The sequence below is a fragment of the Crocuta crocuta genome, unplaced genomic scaffold, assembly GCF_008692635.1.
Source record: "Crocuta crocuta isolate KB4526 unplaced genomic scaffold, BGI_CrCroc_1.0 scaffold184, whole genome shotgun sequence".
Taxonomy (NCBI): domain Eukaryota; kingdom Metazoa; phylum Chordata; class Mammalia; order Carnivora; family Hyaenidae; genus Crocuta; species Crocuta crocuta.
In genome coordinates this window covers 1,026,982-1,047,805 of record NW_027530006.1, presented here as the reverse complement: position 1 = coordinate 1,047,805, position 20,824 = coordinate 1,026,982, and the positions used below count along the sequence as shown (strand labels likewise).

Genomic DNA, 20,824 nt, shown 5'->3' with positions numbered 1-20,824 from the left:
CCAAAGGTCCCTCACGTCAGGCCTTTCCAAGAGCCACAAACCCTTGGAAAACGTACTGATTTGAGTCTTATCGCTTCTTTGCCTATTTTTGATGATAGTGCTAAAAATATGAAAGAGTAGAATTACCCAAAAGGCAGATGGAAGGAAAAGAAAAAGGGGTAGATAATGCCCTATCCTGGCTAGCGGAGCACTCACAGTGCTTGCTCCATTATGCTGAGTGATGATGTGGTCAGAGGGAAGCATTACTAACAGATGCAGCCAACCAGGCCTGATAACGGAAGCATGGTTGCAAAAACTCATTATAATCAGGAGACATTCAGGACGCAGATAGCTAAGGATGGGGTCAGCTGTTGGATGGGGTGCAGTGTTAGAACAAGCCACCCCAAAAACAGGCTTCCGTGTGCCCACTCTGTTCATGGCCCTGGGGCTGGGCATTCCTGCTTTTCTGGAACCAGCCTCAAATCAGTGAAGGTTGGCTGAAAGAGTAGGGAGGGGGGATAGAAAGGGAGGCAAGAGCAGGGTCTTAAACAGAGAAACCTTTCATTTCACGTTTCCCTTTCCCCATATGGATTTGCTTTACTATTCAGTTTTCAGAGCTAGATTAACCCTTTTTGTTCACATGTGATGTGTATCTTGGGAAACTCCAATAACTTCCTTCCCTGAAGGGGAGGACAGAACCAAACAAGTGATTACACGTATACAAATGTTCTGTGCAGGGCTATGTGTGTGCACGCTCATGGATATGCATGCCCTGTGTGGAAACGTACGTGTGCATGTGTGTGTGCATGCATGTGGATGGGTGTGTAACAGGTCATACATGGTGGTTAAGAGTTTATAGAGGACAGGAGAGGGGAGAGCTTCCTGAAGAGGTCATGGGAGGAACTGGCTGGTGGTTTCCAGAACTTCCCCAGAGGCATGTTCATCAAGGAGATTCAACAGAGGGATTGGGACCCATTTCAGGGACAGCTGGCAGGGGAGACACAGAAGTGACAAGCTTCTTTAACTACCCCACATGGACTGGGACCACCAGGCATCCTGCTAACTTTTCACAAACTCTAGAGTATGTGTTGGGATTTTGTGAATTTGTTTCTCCTTGCTGGCTGCCCTGATTTCAACTGAATTTTACCTGTTAAATATGACGTGTTGAGAGAAGCAGAATAGTAAGGAGAATATGGTGTATCTTGCCCCAAACACAAATTCTCGTAGAGATGAGCCTGGACAAACTATCTTGACAGACAAAACAAACAAACAAATAACAAAAATCAAAAACCAAAACAAACATTTCTTATAGAGAATAAAAAGTGCTCTTTTGTTGGGGATTTGTTCAAAACTTTATTTGGGACACCAGACATTCCTAACATGAGCTAAATCCACCAGACTAACTCTCTCAACCACAGCTGGCCCACATAATCAACTTAATACATACACACCATCTAACAGGAAAGATAATCGGGTCTGTACCCCGAAATACTGACCACTCAAGCATTTCTGCCATCAGCTCATCACCCACCAAATGTTTTCCTTTTCTGTTGCTTTAAATAGGATTGGTCTTTAAAAACAAGGAAAAAGAACACGTTTTCCATCCATTGAATTCGGAGTACAAGATCAGTTGGGCTAATCTCAGTTTGTTTAGTCTATGCATTTTTATCCTTATTACACAATTCAGGAAAAGGGTATCTAAGTTGAAGTGATTTCATTACATCTGTGCTTGTCCAGACAGAAGACTAGGGAACAACCATGGAGTAGAAACGGTAGATGTGGACACGTCCCACACAGATAGCCATGTACATCTGCACACACATCCACATACACTCATGTGCGCACACACACAGTCCTCTTGAAGAGTATTTGTATCCCCAGATATGACCTCTGATGTAGATCATGTCTTTGTTGCTGCCTTTGTGAGACTTGCTGTGGTTTTAGAAGGGACTTTACCCTAAGTTGTTTCCACAGCTAATTTGCATGGCATTATAGAGAGCATAGGTCAGTCCGTGCAGAATGGAAATTTGAGTAAGGAAGTTTCTACTCACTCCTCTGTGCCGTATTTGAAGCCAGCCACCTTAAGGCCAGGTGAGATAAAAGTTAGAACCCTTTAGGGTTTTGGCTATAAACCCCACTTTTTCATCTTCTGTTTGGGGAAACAGGGTTTTCTTGGCCACAAACTGAAGCCCCAGCTTGAGGCTTCCCCAGCCCAAGTACAAGCATCAGGAGGGACAAGACAGAGCCAGGAGGTCAACACAGAGCAATAATTGTGCCTAAGATTGGAGGGGACAGGATGGGGAACACCCATTTCATGTGAAAAGTGAATAAATATATAATATGAAATAATGACCAAAGTCACCCTGATGTAAGAGTCTGTGTTGTTCATCCAGCATCCCTGGATTTCTCTGCCCCAGTCTCTACCTCTGGTGGTATATAGGACATGTCACAAGGAGGGTTTATGTTCAGGAAGGGTGACAAATGTAACTCTGACATTAAGAATGGACAATTATTATACTAGTAAGTGTACTGATTTCATTACTCTGTTATGATTTTCTAAGGCTAGTTGGCAACTCATTCTTTCAGTCACAGGAGAGCTTCAAAAAAAAAAAAATGGAGGAAGTTCAAACCCTGTCGAGACCATGGGGTTCTTGAATGGGAAACTGAAATGTAAGGCCCCCATTACACTTCCCAGCCAAGTCACTCTCTGAAAGGATCACACTTCTTAAGCGGGGATTGGGGGGAACAACTTTCCATGATATAACCATCTGGGCCTCGAGTGTTGCAGGCCTGGCAAAGGGTCTCAGCATCAGTGGGAGTCCTGCAGGAAGTCAGCCAGCCAGGGAAATTTCTAAGCAGAGGAAGGACTGTGGTCTCCCTTCTGTCTGGCTATTCAGAGAGTTGCTGCATTTGGCATGAATGCCTGTGAGGTGGGCTTATGCCAGGACAGAAGGGACCAAAATGAAATAACAAAAGTTAGACATGCTGTAGATCTCACCTTGTAGTGAATGATCTGGGAAGAGAGGCCTCCCTCCAATGAGCTGAGAGCCATAGCATCCAAGTTGTAGTGGCTGAGGGTATGATGGGGAAGCCAGTTGTTCCTAAACTTTTCTGTATCTTGGAATCCTCCAGAGAACTTCCCAAATGACTGAGGTCTGTTGCCTATCCCTAGCAATTTTGGCTAAGTTGCTGTGGCATGCAGCTGGGATTTTGGAAGTGTTAAAAGATCTTCAGGGGATTCTAATGTGTAGACAAGTTTGGGAACCGCTGATGTAGCCCTTTGCTCTTTAAAGTGTCGTCCCTGGGGGCACCTGGGTGGCTCAGTTGGTTAAGCAGCCGACTTCAGCTCCGGTCATGATCTCGTCATGGTTTGTGAGTTTGAGCCCAGCGTCGGGCTCTGTGCTGACAGCTCAGAGCCTGGAGCCTGCTTCTGATTCTGTGTCTCCCTCTCTCTCTGCCCCTCCCCTGCTCATGCTCTGTCTCTCTTTCAAAAATAAATAAATGTTAAAAAAAATATATTTAAAAAAAATTTTTAAATAAAAATGAAAAATAAAGTGTGGTGTGCAGATTGGCAGCATCAGCTTTCCCTAGAAGGTCAGTAGAACTATGGAATATCAGGCTCACCTCAGACCTGCTAGACCAGAGTCTTCAAGTTAACTAGATCCCAGCTGATCTTCATGCTAAATCAGAGTGTCTGATTAATTTCAAACATATGCAGACCAGGCCAAATCCCCATAGTAAAGTACAATGCCATAGCACACTCTTTCTAATTCCTGGCACCTAATGCATTTGTAGTTCTACAGTTATATGGGTTCTTTGAGATGTAAGAGTAAGGGCCCCAAAATATCTAGAAAATTTTGTTTCTTGGCATTGCCTGTAGTGCAGTGGTTAAATTAAAATGGAGATTGGGGATTCTGAGAGACCTGTGTTTAAATCTAAGCACCAGGACTTAATTTGACCTCTGTGAATAGTCTTAATTAGGGAGACCAACTCATTGTGGTTTGTCCAGAGCATTCCTGGGTTCAGCACTAGAAGTCTTGCATTCAGGCCCTGATTCAGCCTGGGGCAAACCAAGATCATCAGTTTCCTTCAATTACTTCATGCACAGCCTGATCCGTGGTTGTCAGACTTCAGTTGTGCATCCAGATCACCTGGGGGGCTTGAACAGCAATGACGAGGCCCTACAGAGAGTATCAAGAGTTAGTGGGTCTGGCTCTGGAAAACAGTGTGGAGGTTCCTCAGGAAACTAACAATAGAACTCCCCTATGACCCAGCAATAGCACTGCTAGGAATTTACCCAAGGGATACAGAAATGCTGAGGCATAGGAGCACATGTACCCCAATGTTCATAGCAGCACTCTCCACAATAGCTAAAACATGGAAAGAGCCTAAGTGTCCATCAACAGATGAATGGATCAAGAAGATGTGGTTTATCTATACCATGGAATACTACATGGCAATGAGAAACAATGAAATCTGGCCATGTGTAGCAACATGGATGGACCTTGAGGGTGTTATGCTGAGCGAAATAAGTCAGGCAGAGAAGGACAAATATCATATGTTTGCACGTATAGGAGGATTAGGAGGAACTTAACGGAGGAACAAGGGGGAGAAGAAGGGCGGAAATGGTGGGGGAAAGGGAGAGAGGCAAACCATGAGAGACTCTTGAATGCTGACAAAAACTGAGGACTGATGGATGTGGGGGGGAGGGGGAATGGGCATGGAGGAGGACACTTGTGGGGATGAGCACTGGGTGTTATGTGGAAACTAATTTGACAATAAACTATTTGTAAAAAAAAAAAAAAAAGAGTGGGTCTGGGGTGAGAACTGAGGATTGGCACTGCTACCAAGTTCCGAGGTGCTTTTGGGGTTCACACCTGGAGAATCATCACGAGGTGGTGTAAGATTTGCCTGAGTTCGGGCTTAGCACAGTGGCTGGAAGGCTGCAAGGTCTAGTAGTCATTACAGCTGCAATTAATTTCTTTTTTTTTTTTTAAGGAAAAGATGGGACTTGAGCTGGTCCTGAAAGAATGTGTGGGGCCAAAGGTCCCTGAGGTTTGATGAGCCTGAGCAAAAAAACGAAAAACAAACCCCAGTGTATACTTCAGAGAACTGCAAGGCTCAGGTGATTGGAAAGAAAATCGGGTAGAAATAGTAGATGATATGGAAGTAAAAATAAATAAATTTGGGCCAGTGAAGTGGGCCACATTCTAGGAGTGCCTCTTAAAGTGGCTTAATTCAACTTCAAAATGAGATGGGTGCTAGTTTCCTTCATATAAACAAATTATTAAAAGTCAGGAATAGAGGTGCTTGGGTGGCTCACTTGGTTGAGCGTCCAGCTTCAGCTCAGGTCATAATTTCGAGGTTTCTAAGTTCGAGCCCTGCATTGGTCTCTGTGCTATCAGTGCAAAGCCCACTCCGGATCCTTTGTCTCCCTCTCTCTCTGCCTTTCCCCCTCTTACACAAGTGCACTTGCGTGCGCTCTCTCTCAAAAATAAACATTAAAAATTTTTTTTAAAAAAGGAAACACTTGAGAATAAACCCAGGAATGACTTGCCTCTTGCCTTGGTTATTATGATTTTGGTCTTTTTTAAAGTGGTTTAAGTGGTAACAATGTCTAGAAGACAGTTTTCAACACGTTGTCTCCCAGGCCACTGTCTGTCCAGTCATCTTCAGACCTTGGGTTGGAGGGTGAGCTCCAGCTCCCTGATCTGGTACTAAGCATAAGTGACCTCTCACACCTCATTGGGCTTCCAGAGAGGAAATAGATAAATCAACTGAAGCCAATGCCCTGGTGCTTCTCTCCTACAGGCACTGCCTGTGGTTCTGATTCACTTTGTCCTCCAGCTACTGCCTCTCTAGCTGCCTTTGAAGCCTGTCCATTGCCTTGAACATCTACACTTTAATTTAGCAGAACAGGGTTGGATGGTAAAAAATTTGGAGACCATGGTGATCATGGCCTTGTCCTACTGCCCCCAATGATTTCCTGGGACCCCTCCCCCTAACTCCACTCCTACAGACACACTGTCCCTCCTGTTTGGATCCCATTGGCCTAATGCCCAGAGTCAAGGCTAGACCCGTAGGAGGCTGTCTGAGGTCTGGATACTCCTGGTGTGGTAGGAAATCATAGGGTCTGGATTCCAAAAACATGAGTATGAATTATGTCCTGAGCAACAAATCCCATCAGATCTATGAGCTCAGTATTTTTTTTTCCCCACGAGGCAAATGCAAAGTGTCCACATCCTAAGGTTGTTGTGAAAACCAAATGAGATAAGGAATGTAAATATACTTTGTAAACTGTCAAGTGCTATATCCTTGGTGGAAAGTACCATAGCTGATAAGAGGAGAGCACAACTCAGAAGTAAGACCTGCCTGGTTTCGCTTCTTGGCTCCATGACTTACTAGCCATTAGACCCTGAAGAAAAGGCTTAACCTTTCTGGGCCTGCTTCCTCATCTGAAAATGAAGTCACTAAGAGCACCTCTCTCACAGGCTCACCAAGCGTAAATATTATGAATATGCCTGGCATATGCCCGGCACATAAGGTATACTCAATAAATGTTAGCTACAGTCAGAATCATGAGGAAAACTATAACATTTTTGCTTAAAGTACAGATGAGGGTAGGGTGAGGAGACCCTCCTTCCCCATAGGAGCTCCAGTCTGGACCATTCTGAATGGACAAGTTGCTTCTCCTCCCTCAGACTGTCGTGCATCCTTTGTTGATTAGGAATAATGATTATACCTCACAGTGTCATCATAACTGTTCAGGAAAAATGCTTAAGTAAGTAAGATCACTCCATGGATTGTCAAGCTGTTAATATTTGGGAATTGTTGATAGCTGTAGAATCATTTCTGGAATCTTTTTTTTTTTTCTGTTTATGATAGTAGTTCTTTTCTGGACCTTTTCATAATTTCACCCCACTCTTTACTACCCTCACTCTACCTTCTCTCCTTGGTGGGGAGGAAAAGGTTTATTTTTAAGTAACAAAACATGTTGGCTAATAATCTTTAACAACACATATGCTTACAGGGACTCCTGGGTGGCTCAGTTGGTTGGTTAAGCCTCAACTCTTGATTTTGGCTCAGATCACGATCTCACAGTTTGCCAGATTGAGTCCCATGTCAGGGCTGACAGCTGACAATGTGGAGCCTGCTTGGTATTCTCTCTCTCCCTTTCTGTCTGCCCCTCACCTGCTCTCTCTCTCTCTCAAAATAAAAATAAATAACACTTAAAAAATTAATACATATGCATATAGAGTTTACCTATAAAAGACTAGTCAGAGTAATTGACTTGGAGTGGAATTCAGTGTCAATATTCAGAACACCCCAGCTCAGAAGGCAAATCCATGGAGAGTCAGAAGCGCCTGTGATGGTGTTAAGATATAATTTTCAAAAACATAAAATCACGACTCTTGTGCAAATATACAATAAAACTTAGTAAAGATTTTACCCAACTCATTAGTTAATGGAGTAATCACTAAGATATTTAGACCAGTTCAAAAAGCATTTGGAGGGCTGGGTATTTATAGGTAATTCAATGTTACCACAAGGTTGATGGGTTAGGTACACAAGGAGCTCATGTCCAGCAGGACAATAAACCATACCTTTAAGGTTATCTGTTTCAAAAAGACAAAAACTCCTTGCATTTATATCTTTACTGGACAAAAAAATCTGTAAGTTACATGTAACTGCACCAAGTCTTGGGATAAAGCAAAGTAAATTTGTCTAGATAATCCTCATGGGGGTGGGAGGGCAAGGGCCAATATCACTGCCCCCATGACACTGAGATGTGCCACCCACTTTTCTGCCTCATGCTCAAGGTTTGGATAATTGTTTTTTAACTGTGGTAAATATTTTACATTGCAAACAACCTTTTAATCTGACTTGAGGCTTACTACAACCCGGGGGAGGCACAAAGGGCAGGGAAAACCCATTTCTCAGAGGAGGAAAGCGAGTTACACCATGGGAGGAGAACTCCCATTCTGGATTCCCAAGTCCTCCATTCATTCCTAAACTCTGTATTGCTTTTCCTCTTTTCCCTTCTTCATCTCTGTCCTCCCTTGTTCTTGGCGGTTCACCTGAAGGAAATGCTCAAAGTGGGGAGAAGGCCCTGTCGCGTGCCCCGCCCCCCACCCTTGCGCCCCCAGGGCTCCTGGCCTGAGCTAAGTCCTTTCAAGTCCCTGACAAGATTCAGTTCCACAATATCCTACTCCTCCAGAGCCAAAGAAAATTGTCAAAACATTTTATCTCCCCTCAGGAAAAGGGATAGAATAGATGCTACATTCCCGGAACCCATTTTTTAAAGTGACGGCTCCTCTTACGCTCTTCTGTGTTCAGCTACTGTGAGCAGTCCCTGGGCCATCTTCCATCTGAGACCAAGTCCACATCGGAGAAATCTACTGTTTATAAACCAGAATATCTTGTTTGAAAGAGTGTTTCTGCTTGATGTTTTCCTCCCCTCAATAAACAGGATCATCATTTTCTGTGTCCCAGATAGCTAGGTCTGTCTGGCTCCTGGGTAAATGATATGCAGTGGACAAAATGGTTATTTATTGTGTTAAGCACTCGGCCAGGAAACTGGCTGCAAGTGTGTCCTGATGGCCCAAATCTGCTTCTTCCTTGCAAGGCCATCTATTTTTCTCTCCCACAGACTTCTGTCACCATGGAAACTGTCCCACTAGCAGGATGGAGACTAAAGCCAACTGTCTGCCTCCTCCTCTGAGTCAGAGAGGCAACACTTGTACACATGAAGCAAAGTAGACAGTAAGAAAGTACATGAGGTATGTGGTTAGAAAGTAGTTCCCCTGAAGCTCCCTAGAATTCTGAAGCTGGGAAAGGAATTTTTTTTTAGGACATCTGCTTCAGGGTCTATCAGACAGGTCTATCAGGGTCTATCTACCTCGTGTTCACACGAGGTACAGTGACAACAAGAACAAACACTTGGTGCATAATGTTCGCATACCAAGCCCTTTCCATGCAGCAACCCTTTTAACCCTCACAGTAACTCTGCAAGTCCAGTTACTTGCCCAAGTCCAGAAGAAAGGAACAAACTAAAATCCAGACCTTTACCTCAAAGCCTGGACCACTTCACTTGAAAGAGCTGCCTGTTCCCCACCTCTCTTCTCGCTCCTCACAAAGGCCAGCACCTCCAACATTCTGAAAGCCATTTCATATCCAGTGTCCACCATTTTTATTTGATCCTTCCCTCTCCCAGCCATCCACCATTGGTAACATCTCATAGAAGAGAATTCTGTGGAACAGGATCCCAACAACCTCGATCCAGGCCAGTTTTCTCATTTTACAGAGCAGCAACTTGGGCTGGGCGAGGAAATGAGTTGCCTCTAGCTGCACAGCTAATAAATGTCAGAGCTGGCACCAAAGAGCCAGCCCCCTGCCGCAGCTACATGCTCTGCCGCGCTGCCTCACATCACTATTTCTAACCAAACCCTGAGCCAGCTGCTTGACCCTCCTGGCCAAGCATCAGGACCAATCCCCTTATAGGAAGACTGTTAAATCAGCTACTTGTTAGAAGAATGGCAAAGCTCGCATGCAGGGTGCTTTGCCGCTTACAAAATGCTTCCACCTAGCTCTTCTCTTCCCAGGCTTTGCTGCCTCTGAGTCTTTCTAAAACAATCCAACAACGAAGCCTTATTCATGTAAGTTGTACACCTTCCAAAATAACCATTGAATCACTCAAACACGAAGTGCGAAAGGATTGCTGTGTTTCGACTAGTAGAATCCAAGGTAACAGGAGGCAGAGGGAAGAACAAGAGGTGGAAGTTTGCAAGGTTTTACATGCCAGGGGTTCACGGAGTAAAGTTCCACCTGTGAGTGAAAGCTTAAGACGATGACTCAATGGTGAGCATCCACTTGTTTTCTATTTTTAACCTGAATCTAGCACTGAACAGGCACAAATCTGAACATGCTCCCCTTCAGATATGTGCAACGTGGCTTTTACTCTCCCAAGTTGTGAATGTGTGTAAGGACAGTGCAGTAGGGGGGTGCCTCAGTGGGTTGAGCATTTGACTTCAGCTCAGGTCATGATCTCACAGTGTGTGAGTTCGAGCCCTGCATCAGTCTCGCTGCTGTCAGCACAGAGCCCACTTTGGATCCTTTGTCCCTTTCTCCCTCGGCCCCTCCCTCCCTCCCTCCCTCTCTCTCTCTCTCAAAAATAAACATTAAAAAAAAAACTTTATACAACAGCATAGTACGTGAAGACATGGTGTAAACAGCAGTTGTCAAGTTGGGGATATGAAGCTTCAGTGGCATTGTGGGAAGATGTGAGCAACAGAAGAGAAATATTGTGAATAACTGCGTCCTTTCATGTACTTCTCTGGATTCTGACAGTAGCAATGAGGATGGACTCACAGGGTTCACTGCTTCTTTTTTCCCCACTTAAAAGCAGGGAGAGGAAACTGTGACGCTCAGATTGCAAGAGCTCCCCCCATCACGCCCTTTTGTATCTTTTTGCCCTCACACATTCTCTTCCTTCTAAGAATCCCCTTCTTTTCTGCCTGCTCATTTTGCATAACCCCCATCCAGAGTCACCTCCTCTAAGAAGCCTCCCTGGACTTCCCCTACAGGTTTATTAACACTTTCCTCTGGGCACCTAAAATCTGTGTGCAAAATAACAGCAGCTACCATCTTCAGTACCTAATGTGAATGGGCACTTTACATACATTATCTTTATACCCATTCGACAAGTAAGGAGACTGAGGCTCAATTCGTCCAAGGCCAGTATGTCTTGTAAGTCACGAAGCTGAGTTTGGAATCCTGATCTCCTGGGCTCCAAAGTCCAGCCTCTGCTAGACAATAGGCAGCTTCCTTTGCCTCAAGGAGCAGGCGACAAATATGTGTTTCTCTCTTTGTCTCCCCCTAGATTGTGAGCACCTCTAGGGCACACCCGAATCTTATGATGTATCCCTATGCCTGATATAGTGTAGACACTAAGTTAGTGGTTAAATGAATCAAATGTCTGTTGAATGAGGAGCTTATCCGCTTCTCTTCCTAGTTGATGAAGCCTTGTTCTTGATAAAATCATAATACGTGTGCATACCTGTAGCAAGTCACCCCCACCCCCAAGTGAGAATTAGGGAAGTGTCTCAGCCAGCAGATCCGTACACTAACCCCTGGCTTCTCCAGTTTTAATGTAATACAAATCTCCTGGGAATTTTGTTGGTGTGCAGATTCTGATTTAGAGGGCTGGGGTGGGGCCTGAGGGTCTGACAAGCGCTCCATGATGCCGCTGATTTGAAGACCCCATTTGAGAGTCATCTGGGTCTCAGCACATCTGCGGCAGCTGGTGACAAAGAGTAAAACCTATCCTGGATGTTCTCCCTCCAAAGGACAACCAGACTTCAAATGCTCCTAATTTTCCATGTTTTAGAGAAATATTTAAGTTATGCTTTGAGCTATAGACATTTGGCATCATGAGCATTTGTTTGTGCCTGTAGCTTTGGTTTAATCACACTATCAATAAATCACAAATAAGTGAGAGAGAGGAGGCACTCGCTGGAAGATTCCATTCCAGTGACAAGTGGACCAGGGGAGCTGATGAATATAGAGGGAGGAGTGGAGAGTTTCCAGTGCCGCCCTGGTGGCTGGCGACAGCACTGAAAGGCCAGCAAGAAGCCCCCGTCTCATTCCATTTTTATTGGCAAGGGCCCCACCCTTCCCCACTTGCCTGCCCTATGGCCACTTTCCCGGCTGGTCTTCTCCATTCTTGGTAAACAGTAACTGATGGCTTGTTCATCTCAAGCCCTTTGAACTCCACACAATCCCTTTGCTGGCATGCCAAGCTTTTTAGAGGTCAAGCATCCCCAATCCAAGACTTTTGGAAGTAAAACACCCTCTTTTCTGTCTCCCTTTCCAGATGTCCCTGGGCCAGCAGCAGTCAGCAAGAGGTGTGCCTTGTTTGAGATGCAAGGGGACGTGTTCAGGCTTTGAGCCACATCCATGGAGGTAACAGACTTTGTCAGGAGAGGCTCTGCCTGCCTGCATTTCTTGGCTGTCCTTTCTGGGAACCCTGGCTATTCTTCTCTGCTGGGATTGCTTAGGATGCATCCATTTCAGGGAGGACTGGCTCCAGAGTGAAGACACTCCTGCTTGGCCTAATTCAGAAATGACAGAAAAGCCCTGAGGAGCCAAGATGAGGAAGGAGCTTGGTGCTTTATGCACCATTTTGAGGTGGAGGCCACCAAGCTGGCCCCACGAAGGACTGCACTGGGCAGATGTGGGCAGATGTTAGTTGGTGCCTAGTCCTCTCCCGACTGCTCTACCCTGGGGTTTGGTGCATGTGGCGGATCGCCCCATATGGTGCTGTCACCCCATTTGGATCTCAGAATGCCCCTGGGCCAGAAATAAAAGTCACTGTGGGGGCGCCTGGGTGGCTCAGCCGGTTGGGCTTCTGACTTCGGCTCAGGTCATGATCTCACAGTTTGTGGGTTCGAGCCCCGCGTCGGGCTCTGTGCTGACAGCTCAGAGCCTGAAGCCTGCTTCAGATTCTGTGTCTCCCTCTCTCTCTGACCCTCCCCTGCTCTCTCTCTCTCTCTCTCAGAAATCATTAAAAAAAAAATTAAAAAAATTAAAAATCACTGTGTCCACAGTATTTAAAAACCAGGCACTACATTCATATCTGTGAGGGAGGGTCATCAGATCCAGCTGGACTTGGATCTGCAGCATGTTTCTTTCTCCTTTTTCATTGAGGACTCTGAAAAGCAGAGGTGGAGCTGCCACACTGCACAGCCTCCAGGCGCTATTCCCATCAGCATCTGTGTGGAGTCGTGCAGGGCACACAGCCTGTGAGACTGTCCGGGCAGCCCTGGGAGAGAGAGGCAAACCTCCGTAGGGCACAACAGCAAAGTAGGAGCTTTTGATCTGCCTGCCAGAGGGCTTCCTGGGACACATAGAGCAGGAGTGAAATTTGGGAGGTATTTGTCTCAGAGTTGTTTATTTCCATGATGGGATGGCCATTACAAAAACATCTGTTGAGCTGAACTAAATCTTGTACGTTTGAATGTTGAAGTAACCCTGAGCAGTAGGTGTTAGTATCTTAGTGTCTCCATTTTTCAGATCAGGAAACTGAGGCTGGGTAACGGGGAGGAGGAGGGGATAGCTACTAAATGCCAGGATTCAAAGTTGGGTCTTCGTGAAACCCCACTCCATGCTCTTAAACATTCTACAGCAGTACTGTGGGTCGTCAGCATTTGAAGCATGGGATTGTTCCTTGACTCCATTCCCTGACAGTCCTCGACCTCACAGGAGCTCATGTAGTTTTCTGGATGCAAGAGACTTTCAAAGTCATCCAAACCCCACTTCATCCCCCGCACAGATTCCTCCTACAGCTACCACACTTCCCACTGGGGGAACACCCCACGCATCTAGCTTGGCCTCTAGAGCTCTTTCTGGCCTTGAAGAGTCAGCTTCCCTATCATTCCGTCCCCTTAGTCCTGAACCTGCCTGCCATCAGGGTGTCACAGAACAATGCTGACTCCTCATCAGCTCTCCGAAGACAGCTGGGATGCCTCCTTTTAGAATTCTTAGGGCAGAGGGAAGGGATAATGTTCCCTGAATGCACCCCTGACTCGGTTCAATAATTTTTCCCCCTCTCAAGGTTCAGCCCCTTTGCTGCCTCTTGTCTGACATCTGAAAAGGGTCATTTAACATATTCTGTCTGTTGTTCTAGCTGTTTATGGCAGGAGAGCAATTCTGGGCCCTGTTCTTCAGGACTGTAAGCAGGTGTTTTAGCATTATTTTAATCCCTACATCCCCCCACCATTCTACAAAGGACTTGAACATCCAGTAAATTTAACCTTAAGAAACGCAGATTGCAGCTTTGGGTCCCCACATAGCAACCATGGTATTTGGTTTGAATAACCTAAATTCAAGCCATACTGGAGCAGTGAGGGTCCAGGACCTTAGCGGAGAACCCACATAAAATCATTTTTATGCTCCAGTTTTCATACTGTCAGTAGCTGGAAAGATATTTAAATGAACCAAGTGGCAGCCAGCCTGGTTTAGTGAGCAAGTCCCTCAAACAATAATTCATGTGCTTACTCAGCTTGGACAAACACTTCCCTTCTGTAAGCCCCACCTTTTCCGTCTGATAAATGAGAGTATTATAGCCAATGTGCTCTTGGTTACCCTTCTGGCTTTACAATCTATAGTTTCAGGCAAGTTGTCTGTAATCAAACTCATGATTGGTATGGTTAACAGAATTAGAATGGTGTTAGTATTAGAGGCACAGATATTAGAATTATTTGGAGAGGACAGTATAGAGTGAAAGCAAGAGCAGACTTTCAGAATGAGCATATCATGAAAATGGAAGGAGAGGCTCGCCCAGCAGCCTGCAGACTCCCACTTCCCAGATGGACATGCTGGGTTTGTTGGCATCCTGAGCCAACCTCAGGATGCTGAACTCCCCTTCAGAGCAGAGGGAAACACACCTCCAGGACTTCAGGCTTTTCAAAGAGAGCCCAACAGAAAGTCTCTTCCTTGTATGCAGAGACTTTTTTACATTATCTTTATTATAATAGCTTTATTTTTTTTATTTTTTATTTTTTTTAAACAACTTTTTTTTTAATGTTTTATTTATTTCTAGGAGAGAGAGAGAGAGACAGTGTGAGTAGGGGAGGGTCAGAGAGAGGGAATCACAGACTGGAACAGGCTCCAGGCTCTGAGCTGGCAGTCAGCACAGAGCCCGATGCGGGGCTCGAACCCACGAACCACGAGATCATGACCTAAGCGAAAGTCGGACGCTTAACCGACTAAGCCACCCAGGCGCCCCTGCTTTATTTTTTTTTTAATGTATACTGACTCCAGTTAGTAGAGGAAAACTGCAGAGGAAAACTTGAGGAAAGGGACCTAGTATGAAAAATGGGAGACAGACCAATGGCTCTTCAAATTACAAAATGTTACATTCCTCAGGGGTCACTCTCTGATGGATTCTCCTTCTCTCCCCATTGTGACACGCCTTCTGATGAGGTCCTGCTCCATGCCAGCTCCAGAGGCTGCCTAGGAGTTACACTGTTACCTCTGCCTCTTCTCTCCAAGGCAGTGGATTTTCACAGATTGACTCTGTCCTAAGATTTGGGCTTCCTTTGCTTTTCAATGGACAGTCTAGAGAAAGTCATCCATAGCTGCTTAAACTCCCAAAAGGGACCAATTAGTGACTCTGGCACTTTGATGTGCATCCAAATCACCTCTGAACAGAATTACAAGTACCCATGCTCAGATCCCACTCCTGAGAGGTGCATCTGACTAGCTGGGGCCAGGGCAGGGCATCTCCAAGTTTACCAACCTGCCCCAGTGATTTGGATGCATAGCAAAGTTTGAAAGCTCATCAAACAGACCAGGGGTCAGCTAACTTTCAGTAAATAGCCCGTTAGTAAACATTTTAGATTTGGCAAGCCATATGGTCTCTGCCACAACCAATCAACTTGGCCCTTGTAGTATGAAAGCATCCATTAGCATGTAAATGAATGAATGTGATTATGTTCCTGTAAATCTCTATTTCAGGACACTGAAATTCAAATTTCATATCATTTTCTTGTATCAGAAGATAGTAATCTTCTTTTGAATTTTTTTCAGCCATGTAACAACGTAAAAATCTCTTCTTTACAGGCTGTGCAAAATTAGGTGATGGCTCAGATTCGGCCAATGCAATGTAGTTTGCCAACCCTGACATAGACCAACTCTCTCATTGTCAAATAAGAAACTTGACCATGGACCTGTATTGGGCTAGTATTCAGGCTGGGATTATATTCCAACATTTTGCCTTTTCCATCATTCCAGGTAGCCCTGGACAGATTGCAGAAATGGCCACGTTAACACTATTGAGGATCTTTCTGTGTATCTGTGTCTTTTTCAGTCTGGGTGCCTGGAAAGAGTAGAGTGGAGTCAGAGGGGTGTCTTCCTATTTATAGAATCCCAGCAACAATGCCTGGCAACATGACAGCATGAATAAAAGAAACAGTATTGACATAATGTCAACGATTATCTCATGTCCGTCAACATTTTCCACTTCAAAGTGTTTTGCATTCCCCACATCCCTAAGAGCATCCTGAGAATCTACATTAACCAAATAAGCAATGGCAGCCTCCCCACCCAGCTCCACGGATGGAAGGCATTGGGGGTTCAAGGGTCCAATTGGACACTGGGCTTTCTGTCACTTCCTTCCTCTTCCTCCATCCATTTCCTTCTCTGCTGCTGTCACTCCCTACATGTAAACCAGTGGTGCTATTGCCTACCTTAGGGAAGCAGTCTCCCCCAAAGGGAGAGGCAGGAGGGTATTTATCATGAATGAGATGCTCCAATTCTGAAAAAAAAAGTGAGCAACAGAGAAAAAAAGACAAGACTTCTTGGTTTTACCCCGCATCTTCTTTAGGATCCTATTCTCTTTTGTAATGCTAGAATTGTCCTTGAGATCAACAGTTTTACCATTCCTCAAATTATAGCCTACTGAACATGAATGTGGGCTGCAAGCTTCTCCTTGAATGACACGGGAAACATTGCATTTTCCCTGACTTAAAGTCACACTGTACATCAGTGCATTAAAAACGAGAATCAGCCTTGCACTGAAGAAATGTGTTTAACCTTCTGTTACCCACTGTTTCCCACACTGAGCCCTTTTCCATGTGCCACATTCTTACGTGCTGGGGGAACTGGTCCAGACCGGTAGAACCACCCCGGAGCATATGCAGCACTCATACGGCCCTACCTTACTCTGTGTTACAGTTCCCATCTGATTTGCTTTCCCTCGCCCACCCCAACTATAGGCTCCTGGAATGTGCACTGGCTCCTCCTCACTTTAGATAAGGTTTCTNTCTTATATATATTACAGGATGTTTAGCAGTAAACATCTGGCCTCTACCCTCTTAAAGCCAGTATCACCCCATTATGACAATAAGAAGTGTCTTCAGACATTGCTGAATGCCTCTTGGGGGTCAGAATTGACCTTAGCTTGGAATCACTGATGTAGAATATCAAGGTGTGCTCCTGCTGACCGCCCTGTCAATATTTGTGATATATGAGTCAACATATCAATCTCCAGAGTTTAAAAGCAAAAAAAAAAAGGAGGGTTCCTTAGAGCATGCCTAGCTGCGGGGCACCCATGCTACTTTTGCTTGGGCCTACCCCTCCATCTTTGCTGCAGGTTCTGACATTGCTCGCTTTACTTAACAAGCTCTTACGTCTCCTGCATGGGAGCAACTGAGATACAGCACGCTTCAGGCATCACAGCACACCTCAGGTGACAAGCCAGAAAGGGAGGGAAGCAGTTTTCCTGTACACCATGAACACTCTGGATTTCACAACCTAACAGCATGGCACAAAGCAGTCAGATGCTTTTGTTTTTAATTGTCGGAGAGAAGTGTCAGGCTTTCAAATGAATTTGAAGCTTCCCCAGGATGTTTTTCTTTCTTTCAGCTTCACAACATAGCCTTGCCAGTGAACATCAATCTCTCCAGCCCAAGGGGTTTTCTTAGCTCATTCTCTTTCCCCTGGGTCCTTGCCCCAAGTTTCTTGAAGAAAATTTCCAGTTGCATTCTAACTTCAGTATGAGTGCTAAAGAGTTCACAGTTATTGAAGCTCCAAAGCTCATGAATCTTGGGAGACAGTTTCAATAATTCCTTAGAGCAGGGGTCAGCAAACTTTTTTTCTAAAGGACCACAGAGTGGACAATTTAGGCTCTGTGGGCCACATGGTCTCTGCTGCAGTTATTCAAGTCTGCTGTTGTAGACCAAATGCATCCACAGACAATATGGAAATGAATGAGCATGGCTGTGTTCCAATAAAACTTTATTTATAAAAGCAAGTTTTGGGCCAGGTTCAGCCTGCAAGTCATAAAGACTCCTGCTTTTGAGCATCTTTAATGAATGAACCAGCCCTTGCTGCCACCATGAGTAAAAATGTGCTGGTCTTTTTACCAGCTAAAGTCATATCCCACATTCCCCATAGACAGACAGATAGCCTCCCCAAAGCAGTTCTCAACCCCAAAGGCCTTTTGGTCTCAGGTTACCATTTATCTGAGGCCAGCCATCCCGAGTTACTAAAGTTGAATCTTGAACTTGCTTTCAAAAAGGCAGATGCTACCAGCAGGAGACTCTGCTCCTCTTCTCTGGAGGTTGATCTCCCTTGTCCTAATTAACCTCCCCCCGCCCTCCACCCCAGGAAAATATGCAAGTCATGCAAATGCAGTCATGAGGACCACTGCCTGAGCTCTGAGCTGGAAGACGATCGGAAAATTGGCCGCTTGCTGATGGACTCCAAGTACTCCACCCTCACAGCCCGAGTGAAAGGCGGGGACGGCATCCGGATTTACAAGAGGAATCGGATGATCATGACCAATCCCATTGCCACTGGGAAAGATCCCACCTTTGACACCATCACCTATGAGTGGGCCCCCCCTGGAGTCACCCAGAAACTGGTAAGACAGTTTTCTCCAGCCAAGTGGTTCTTTTCCTATCCTTGTAAACGTTAGTCATGCCTGAATTTCAAAGACAAGGTAAGAAGAAGGCAAGATTATAGAAATGATAAGAATAACTAAGGTTCCAGACCTGCTCCTGCATCACTATGTGATCTTGAAAACTGTCTGAGCCTGTTTTTCCTCTTCCATGAAATGGATAGAAGTGTTTCTATGAACTCTGAGGGCCCTTCCAACTCCAGTGCAGGGTTGTTCANCACGAACCGTGACATCATGACCTGAGCCGAAGTCAGATGCTTAACCGACTGAGCCACTCAGGTGCCCCAGGGCTCCCCACTTCTAAACAAAGGCTGGTTTATCATTCCAAACTCTCCCAGTACTTGTCTTCATGTGTGAGGTGTTCATCTTCCCTCAGAGTGGCCTGGGATGTACCCTTTGCAGGCCTAGGGGGCGGAGCACAGAAATAGTCCTCTCTTCTCACCAACAGCTGAAGGCTCTTAGCCTTGGAAGGGAGAACCAGGCTAGCTATACACAACCCTGGGAATGAGTCTCCCAGAGGACAACATCCAGAGAGAGCAAGTGACTTGCACCAGGTCACACCCTGGCTGCCCACTACAAACCCATACCAAGTCCCCACGCCCAGGCCTCATCCAAGATCAGAAGCTCCAGATTGCAGGATCAGAATCACCAGACACGGACATTTCACTCCTCAGATAATGCCACGTGCAGACACCTTCATGACCCCACAGACCTGACCAGTGCCCCTCCAATTTCAGCAAGCATGTACATCACCTAGACAACTTGCAGGAATATATCTAGGAAGCTTGGGGCTGGTCCTGAGACTCTGCACTCCTGACATGCTCCCAGGGGATGCTGGCCCCCAGATGATGTTTGGAATAGCGAGGGACCAGATGATTTCCATAAGTTAATGAGATTGAAAAAGCTCCTACAATTTTAAAGTTGGAGGCCTGGCATTTAATTAAATCTCCTGGGAGAAAAGGAGAACCTTCCAGTGTCCTGCAGGGTCATAACCCCATAGGCTACTCCCATAGCTCTGGCTCTGACCCCTCACTCATTACTTTATAGTGCTCTGACCTTCTTCTTTCCTGCTCTGGAAAACTCTAAGCTTTTGTCCTTCTCAGGGACTTTACACTTGCTCTTCCCTCTACTTGAAATGCCTTTCCCTGCTTTTTGTATGGCTGGGTCTTTCTGACAGTTGGGTCTCAGACAGGCCTTCCCTAACTCTCCAATCCACCTAGCCTCCAGCTACATTTTTTTCTCTCTCCCTCAGTTCTCCACTGATCCTTTAGAAGATTTATTGCAAGCTGCAGTTGTCTTACATGTCTTTGCTTAGTTGTCATCTCTCGTTGGAGTGAAGTGAGGCCCATGAGGGCAGACACCACACCTGTCCTGTGCACCATCCTATGTGGCACCTTGTACCATGCAGGGCATGTAGTAGGCCTGATGAGTCTTTGTGCTACATCACCCTCCTGGAGTGGCATTCCACATGTGGTTTGTGGACTCACAGTGCACCACAAAATCCTGTGACTGGTCCACAACGAGAAGTACAGAAATTGAAAATAAATGTTGGGGAAATTTAATAGCAACTGACATCCACGCATGTGATCAGACAACTCCTGTCACTGAACAGAATTCCACTGTGGTCAGACTCACGTGGAAATCTCATGTGGCATGTGCTACATTCTTATCTCATGCAGTGAGCCCACAAATCATTCTGCAATCAGTGAAAAAGCTCAAACAAAAAAACCTGATCCTTCACCATAGAGAGTTTGAGTAGCACCCTTCTAAGCTGAGCTTACGTGGAAGAAAGAAGGGGGAAATCCTTTCTAGACCAAGTGGAGAGAGGCAAAGATGCTTTTTTTAAAAAGCTATAGTTCTTGAAAATGTATTTTAAAAGAATATGTCAACATATGTGAGCTCAGCCACCCTGTGAGGTAGGAACTATTTTACGTGTGAGGAAACACAGAATGGTTAATTGGCCTTGACCCGCCGGAGGGGCTGGGCAGGGGCAGATCTGGGCCACAGAGAGTGGCATCCAACTATAGTGGTGCCGGGTGGCTCCAAATGTGGGTCTGCATCTAGCATCCAGGTCTGGGTAAGCCATCAAGCAGGTCTCAAGATGTCAGTGGAAACTAAAGCAAGCAGCTCGTAAAAGAGCTGGCTGCGGGCGTCAGGAACTGGCTGGTGAAAACCCCAAATGCTTCGGCTCCAGACTAATCAGAGGAAGGCATCGTGAGGCTGTGATTAATGCTCGCTCATAAAACCACATGGTATAAAGGCCCCTCTGTCTGCTCTACATCTGGCCTGCCTGAGCAAGTCGCCTCTCTGAGATTGGATAACTCTCCCTTCCCGTTCACCCTCCCAACTTTTTTTTTTTGTTTTGTTTTAATTACCAAGTGATCA

At 45.5% G+C, this 20,824-nt stretch overlaps 1 protein-coding gene across 2 annotated transcripts in view; it reads left to right on the top strand.

The window, feature by feature from the left end:
* The window catches only part of LMCD1 (LIM and cysteine rich domains 1), a 58,438-nt gene that overhangs the window by 17,832 nt on the left and 19,782 nt on the right, over positions 1-20,824 (top strand). Inside the window, exons 2-3 of one of the 2 annotated variants that reach the window (XM_077763715.1) lie at positions 11,852-11,940; positions 18,148-18,403. In XM_077763715.1, coding sequence (XP_077619841.1) covers positions 11,852-11,940; positions 18,148-18,403 — 345 coding nt within the window. The remainder of the gene's footprint in view (positions 1-11,851; positions 11,941-18,147; positions 18,404-20,824) is intronic. The other variant, XM_077763716.1, reaches the window with a different exon arrangement.